The sequence below is a fragment of the Octopus bimaculoides genome, chromosome 9 (genome assembly GCF_001194135.2).
Source record: "Octopus bimaculoides isolate UCB-OBI-ISO-001 chromosome 9, ASM119413v2, whole genome shotgun sequence".
NCBI lineage: Eukaryota > Metazoa > Mollusca > Cephalopoda > Octopoda > Octopodidae > Octopus > Octopus bimaculoides.
In genome coordinates this window covers 1,067,677-1,075,357 of record NC_068989.1, presented here as the reverse complement: position 1 = coordinate 1,075,357, position 7,681 = coordinate 1,067,677, and the positions used below count along the sequence as shown (strand labels likewise).

General features: G+C 36.7%; 1 protein-coding gene across 1 annotated transcript in view; it reads left to right on the top strand.

Moving 5' to 3' along the window:
* Nucleotides 1-1,514: 1,514 nt before the first annotated feature.
* Nucleotides 1,515-7,681, top strand: part of LOC106871256 (Bardet-Biedl syndrome 5 protein homolog) — a 14,823-nt gene continuing 8,656 nt past the window's right edge. Inside the window, 5 exon segments of the mRNA XM_014917616.2 lie at nt 1,515-1,796; nt 3,430-3,512; nt 5,199-5,264; nt 5,827-5,876; nt 7,388-7,465. Coding sequence (XP_014773102.1) covers nt 1,705-1,796; nt 3,430-3,512; nt 5,199-5,264; nt 5,827-5,876; nt 7,388-7,465 — 369 coding nt within the window. The 5' untranslated portion in view covers nt 1,515-1,704.

The following is a 7,681-nucleotide window of genomic DNA, read 5'->3' as shown; positions in this document are numbered from 1 at the left end:
TACATTCTGATGAAAACAGCAGCTTGACCTATCAAAATAGAGAATAGAGAGAGAGAGAGATGTCAAGTATTACTAAATTACCATAATTTAGTATCAAGTCCTGTAGTATCTTGAAAGTATGCAGCAACAACAAAATACTATGAAAGATGAACCAGTAAGATGTTTCTTGGGTGGTTGCTTGAATTGCTGGAAACAGCTGACAAATTTCCTCAAATCCTTACTGTCTTAGAAAAAAAGAGACCATATCAGATAATTTAGACGCAGTTACCCTAGAAAGACAGGATGATTGAGGCTAGAAAACCTTTGATCATTGGTCTGCTTAATGAAAGCTGACTCAGGGCTAAACGACATCAACTCTGGAAGAAACATTCAACATTATGTTGTTGTTGTTGTTACTCGTAAATATTTCACAAATATTTTTGATAATGTCATATTTATGATGGCAAAATTATTCAGTCTTACATAAACTGCAAAGTTTTATGTGTCTTAACAGTCTTTACTGATTTTCAGGTGTAATACCAACAGTTATTGGATAGAACGAAGCAGTTAGATATTGAGTAAGAAGTCTGACATAGTGAGAAGATGGCAACATGGGGAAATGGTTCCATGAATTCCACATTTAGCAGGAAAGACAGCAGCAGCACCCAACACACATGGTGCTTTTAGTAGAGATTTTTTTAATAATTCATTCTTAAGCTTACCAACATCTAACTATAATGGATTCTCTTTCCTAATCATTTGCTATGAACATTTATAATTACAGAGGTTGTTTAACCCCGAATCATCTCTAAGCAAGTAGACATATAATCAAAACCATTCAAACCATGAACATTAGCTGATTCATTCATCCGATACTACGTCATCCAATGTGTCTTCTCTTTTTTAAAGATGATAGGATGTGATTTGAAGTAATTTGACTGCGATTTCTAGCAGATCTAACAATAACGAAGATGATAACTTTGTCATTTATTTTCTGTTCAACTGACCCAATAAGCTCCAAGCCTCGCAGAAAATGGGAACCACATGCTCCAAGTCCTAAATCCAAGAACAGCATAAAGACGGAGTTCCAATAACCATGATTTTTTTTTTTCATAATGTCATTTGAAAGCTTCACTGAATTCATTACCTCCGTTCCCGTCAAAAAGCGGAAATCTGTAAGATTTTCGAACAACAAATGAATACAAATCAAGCACTCAGAGAAGCGATCGTTCAACTTGTTAGAAATAGCAAGCACATGTCCCTCAGACCACGCTCTACCGTCTTAAAAAAGAAAGACACAAAGGATAATACAGTCCTGGATACATTATTCCTGAAAATACGATGGGGTAGCTATCTCTGGAAGACATTTGATCACAGGTCTGATCGAGCAGATTAAATTCACTCCGGCTATTGTTATTTAGTCTAAAGTCGGGGCCAAAACAACAACTATATACAAATCTTTATTTTGCATTTATCTATACGAGAAGCAATTTATAAACCCTTCTATGGGTATTTAATACTGTAACGAGTGACCAAAACCCACATCAGACAGTTATAATCTGGGTGCTAAGTAACCAGGGATAACACTAGACGGGATACAGGGAGAGGCTGCATTTAAGGGAGGTTACTCTCAGTAACTCGGATAGCAATTCATTTCAATACGGTCTCAGTTTGACAAATATTGATTTATTAGACTCTCGACGGAGCCTGAGCAGGTGGAATTGTATGAGAAATTGTCATAGCAACGCTGATTGTTATAAGATGGCCGCTGATAACGTTTGGGAGGATGTTGATATTAAATTTGATATTTCATCAGCGTATGTATACCTTTCTTATGTAATATAATATAATACATACACACACTAGCGCACATCAACCAGCACATCGCTATGCGCACACTACAAGCAATACGTACATACATACACACACACACACACATACATATATATGTACACATACATACATACAAAGAGAGAGAGAGAGAGAGAAATGGGTACGTGTGAATGGATGTAAATAAAAAAAAACTCTAGACAACTGATGGGTGTCTGCATCAGCAAGAAGTATTTCTTTCCTCGCAGACAAAGGCTCAGTCCCAAAACATCAGATTTAGCGTTCCTCCACGACATACGAACTTATTTAAACTCATGAATGACGGTACGCACACACTTTATGTGTCTGTTTGCGTAGCTGATACACAGGCTTCAGTTAAATTTTGGGCTGGTATTACAGATACAGCAGACGTTTCACTTGTACGCTGTTTCCTTTCAATAATAAACTCTTGACAACTGCATAGCACCACGATTTTGGTAACAGGCGTCTCTCCTTGTACACACAAGTTGTACAGGCAAACATTAGATTAATGGTCCAGTCAATACTTTTAAGGAGAGGAACATATTTTTACAAGGAAATGGTTGAAATAACTTCGAATTTGCTGCTTGCTTACCATCATCAGGCAGTGACTTAGTTTAGTTTTTCAAGCTTTATATATTGGCTTTTGGCGGGAAAGGGACGGTCGTGAGGTGGGTGGAGCAATGTATATGCAAAGTAGGGGCGATGTAAATGAGTTTGTAGGGAGAAATGAGAAATGGTTGTATAAAGCAGGTGATGGAGAAGGAGAGGAAGAAAGAATACATTTATGGAGGGTGGATTTGAAAGGAAAGGACGGTGAAGTCAGTTTTTCTGTGATTTGACAATACCTGTGTTGGTTGTATTTAATAGGAGGGACTGTTGTCTGTTTATATGCTATTGTTTGCCTTCATTCAATCATACATGTAAAAGCAGGAGCTTTGCAATAAGAGTGATACAGGTAAGAGCCCTGGCTATTAGTAAAGAAGAGGACATTGGATATGGACCCAATTCAATGCTATCCCTCATTACACCTCATTATGCCTGATGATGGATGAGAAACAGTGTTGGTAGAGGATTGAATGTGATGGTAAGAAGGAGTGGGAGAGGTAAGTCATAAATGAGAGGGTAAGGAAGAGTTGCTTGGGTAGAAGGGAAAGTCTATATCAGGGTGGGACATGCAAATATTGATATTCAGCCAGACTTCCGCAATGTCCATTTCACTATTCTTGCACATTTGAATGTTCCTTTTGCAGCAGAATATGATTCCATGCTTCACAGATCTGCGTCATCATTTTCATGGGGTTCAGATTCTTGACATGAGTCTTCACCAATTCATCCTGTGTTTTCTTGGCCTCCATCTTCAGCAGATTTCGTCCGATTTGAATGCTTGGCATTTCTTCATTCAGCCGATGCCTTTCAAACACATCGTGTTCCAACACTAATGCCATCTTCTCATTTCTGCTGCACATTTGATTTCTCAACTTATTCAGCCTCATTTCACCTTTTTCAAGAATGTTACTGATTTAAGAATGTTACTGATTTTGTGCTGCTACTTTCATGAATACTGGCAAGAATATTCTTTACTTTCTTCTCTCATTACAGACAGATGCAACCACGGAGTGGGGAGAAAGTTGTTGACATTGTTGACAGTGTGGAAGACACAAAAGGGAATAATGGAGAAAGAGGTAGGGTTTAAACAATGATAACTAAATAAAAGCTTGCATATATAAACATGTGTGTGTGTATATGTACATGTGTGTGTGTATATATATACATATGTGTGTGTGCATGCATGTATATGTATGTATGTATATGCTGGTGGCATGTAAAAAGCACCATTCGAGTGTGGTCGTTGCCAGTGCCACCTGACTGGCCCTTGTGCCGGTGGCACATAAAAAGCACCCTCTACACTCTCAGAGTGGTTGGCGTTAGGAAGGGCATCCAGCTGTAGAAACTTTGCCAGATCGGTTTGGAGCCCGGTGCAACCTGGCTTGCCAGCCCTCAGTCAAACCGTCCAACCCATGCCAGCATGGAAGCAGATGTTAAACGACGACACTGATGATATATATATACACACACACACACATGTACATATATATAAATATATATAGATAGAAAGATAGAGAGATGTATAATGCATACACACACACACACGTGTGTGTCTGTGTGTGACTAGGATTGTATAACTGAGCTATTTTATTTCTAACGGTGTTGTTATTTTAAAGTACATTCATGGACTGAGATATATATTTCCTTACTAACTTCCATATGATGATGATCACTTGGTTCTCATTGTAGAATCTCTGGTAGAGCCTCAGAAAAAGTGTTCCAAGCTTGGAAATATCAGCAGATGGGAACTCAATACTTTGTAAACAAATGGTGAAGTGAGATCACTGGCAGACTGTCAGAGAGTTTTAGATATGGTAAATGCAAAGTTGCAATTAACAGCAGGAGCAGGAACTGCTGAACTGCTTCACCAACTTGCTACAAGCAGGAGGTAATTTATATTACCGTGGTAACATAATTAGTTTTGTAAATGACTGCAGTGACAATATAAGTTGCTTGAAGAGAAAGATGTAGGACTTTCAGTTCTATTTAAAATGTAGGGCTTTTCTCTGTGTGTAAAAATACAGACTGTATTGAAACTCATCTTTTAAAAATATTTGTTTCTTGATGGTGTGACATGAGAATTGAATATGGATGAATTGCAATAACTGAAAGGACTGGGTGGAAGTGATTGATTAGACATGTTGTATTAGTGGAGGGTGAAACAAAAATGAACTGAGAGACAGGTTGGGTATTGAGCATTCCTGTTTACATATGCAGTGAAGATGACTGTGATTGTATGATGAGTGCTGAATGAAGAAGTTTTGAGAGCTGACACCCGTGGCAGTTACAGACTAGAAAATATAAAAGAGGAAAAAATGAAGTTGTGTCTCAGAATGTGGAGCATCACAAATGAGATGACACAGAACTGAGATGAGTGATGATGTCATCATTCAACACACACGTCTCACCCAGTCCAGCCTGGGGAAATAGCAGCTGTTAAAACTTCTCTAAGTAAAATTATTGTAATATTTTCAATATTATTATATCAGGCAAACAAAATCATTTATTGGAGCAAGAACACACGCGGAAATGAAAAGTGTCACTGAAGAGGTCACAGATGTGTGACAAAGGATTTCCGGACAATGGACATGAGTTAAAATAATTTTAAAAAATAAGAACAGTAATAAATAAGTGAAGAACAAATATATAGTGCGTGTGTTTATTTGGCAAAAAGAAAAAAAAAATTGCCATCCTGAAATACAACAAAGAGAAATTCATTCTTTATGAATGCTATCACCTTTAATTATTTTCATTTTTTCAAGGACGCCTGATTGTAACAAACTTGAGATTTATCTGGCATGCCCAGGTTATTCCGAGAATCAATTTGTGTAAGTATTATTTGTCCGTTATTAAATATATTTACTTTGTCTACTTTGCGAAAGATTATTGATAACTGACCAATTATGTCAGCATTTAGAGAACTGAATCATTTAGAGGTTGATTGTTTTTACCAAATTAAAATATTCAACTAATTTCATCTCTCTCTCTCTCTCTCTCTCTCTCTCTCTCTCTCACCTTTGGTTGCTGCTGGATATGTAAATCAATCCAAAACTTGGTAATATGACCCACCAATGGCAGTGTGTCACTTATTGCGTATTTTTATCTTTAGTGTTTTCTTTTTAGTTTCAATCATTTGACTGTGACCATGCTGGAGCACCGCCTTTAGTCGAGAAAATCGACCCCAGGACTTATTCTTTGTAAGCCTGATACTTATTCTATTGGTCTCTTTTGCCAAACCGCTAAGTTAGGGGGACGTAAACACACCAGCATCAGTTGTCAAGCGATGTTGTGGGGGGTACAAGCACAGATACACAAACATATACATGTATATACAATGAGCTTCTTTCAGTTTCCAAGATTAATTGTGTACCTATCATCATCATCTTGCAGCTATTGGACTAAGCTGTATTATCAGTATAGCTACCAAGACAGCCAATTCAGTGAGTATTTTTTTTTTTTTTTACTAAAACCCAAAATCCATTTTTTAAAATTTGACATTAGCAATTATATATTAAAAGAGAAATATGTCTATTTCTTAGATTTAAAAAAAGCAATAGTCTCCACACAAATAATCAAATTATTTTTCAGAATACTCCAAAACCACTTCCATCCTAACCACAAGTATCACAAACTAATTAACGAACAGAACATAAAAATATTATATTCCACAAGTAGCAACCTTAGAAAAACTGTTGATAATTACAACCACCTGAAACTTTCTGAAGTTGAAAAGTAAAACCACACACACAACTACAATAGTTGCAACTGTAGAACCCTCTAACCTGTCCTCTAAACTGAAACTGTTGCATGAGTAATATCATCTTTAGCACAACTGTAACCACAAACACTACACATCCTACTACATTGTGTATATGGATTATACAGCAAACCGCTTTAAGATATGATACAACCAACATACTTTTTGCAACCCAAACAGGAAAAATGATACCTTAATATCCAAACATATATCAACACTAAAATCAAAGAATACTCCATTTAGCATTAATTTGAAAATATTGTCACACACACAACCATACCAATGAAACAACAAATTCTGCCAACCTTGTATCTATGAAGTCTACCACATTCTCATATTGAGAAATCAAATTCTTAAGCAAAACTCTGAATTAGTCTCTTCCTGCAGACACAAAATCTTCAAAACATTAAAACATTTCAAACCAATAGTTTTTTTTTTATTTTCTAACAGCTAAATATGCAATATCCCACCTACTCTCCATCCTATCACCACAAACTGTTTCCATTATATACATAACCTATAGCATTACAGCTTTACATTGAAGAAGTTCTGTAGATATTATCTAAAAATTTCCAAACTTTCTACCAAAATACCCACAAGACATTTCTGATATATGTGTATACTTATGCATACATACACATATATATACACACACGTTTATACACATATATGTAAAGTTGTTGAAAGATTAATCAAGCTTAGAAAAATTTTTTATGCATTTATTTATATACCTGACAATGACAGGTATTCTGGTTTATTTTAATTGCATTTACAAAAGTAACAGCTTTTATGTTAGGTGTCCACATTCCACTTGAGTGTTACCTATTACTCAGAATATACACTGCCTGTGCAAGATGTGCGCCATGAAGACTCCCCCCTCCTCTTCTTCACTGTCAGCTTATGAAACACTGTTTAATTACAGTGCTCCCACTGCTGCTAGTAGCGATGCACTATGCGTGATCTAGAAGACTTATTTAAGCAAAGTGGACTGTGCCAGTTGAGGGTTCAATGTTTTTGTCATAAACAATACCTAGAAACCACCGGATAGGAGTTTAATAGTTTCATTTGACAATGATTTCACCATGATCACCACCACCGCCATCACCACCACCACCACCACCACCACTACTACTACTATCATTGATTACTTATTTCTATAATTCTCACCCTAATCGCTTGTTTGTGTGTTTACAGAAACTGAGAGGGACAACTGATGCCCTCTATGTTTTGGCCAAAGCCCAGACACGGTTTGAATTCATTTTCACAAATTTGGTAAGTGTAATTGCAAGTTTCCTTCTGTTGCTCCTGGACCCTAAACGTCATCTCAAGCTCCCCTTACCCCAGCACCATTCACAGAAAAAAAAAGTCATATAATAATACAGGTGATAACACAGTTTTCTTTTGAAAGGCAACTTGTGTGAGATTCTAAATAAACAGAAAAGCCTTTTGCTTGGCCGCCTCCATGCTATTGGTCAGTTGACAGTAGCT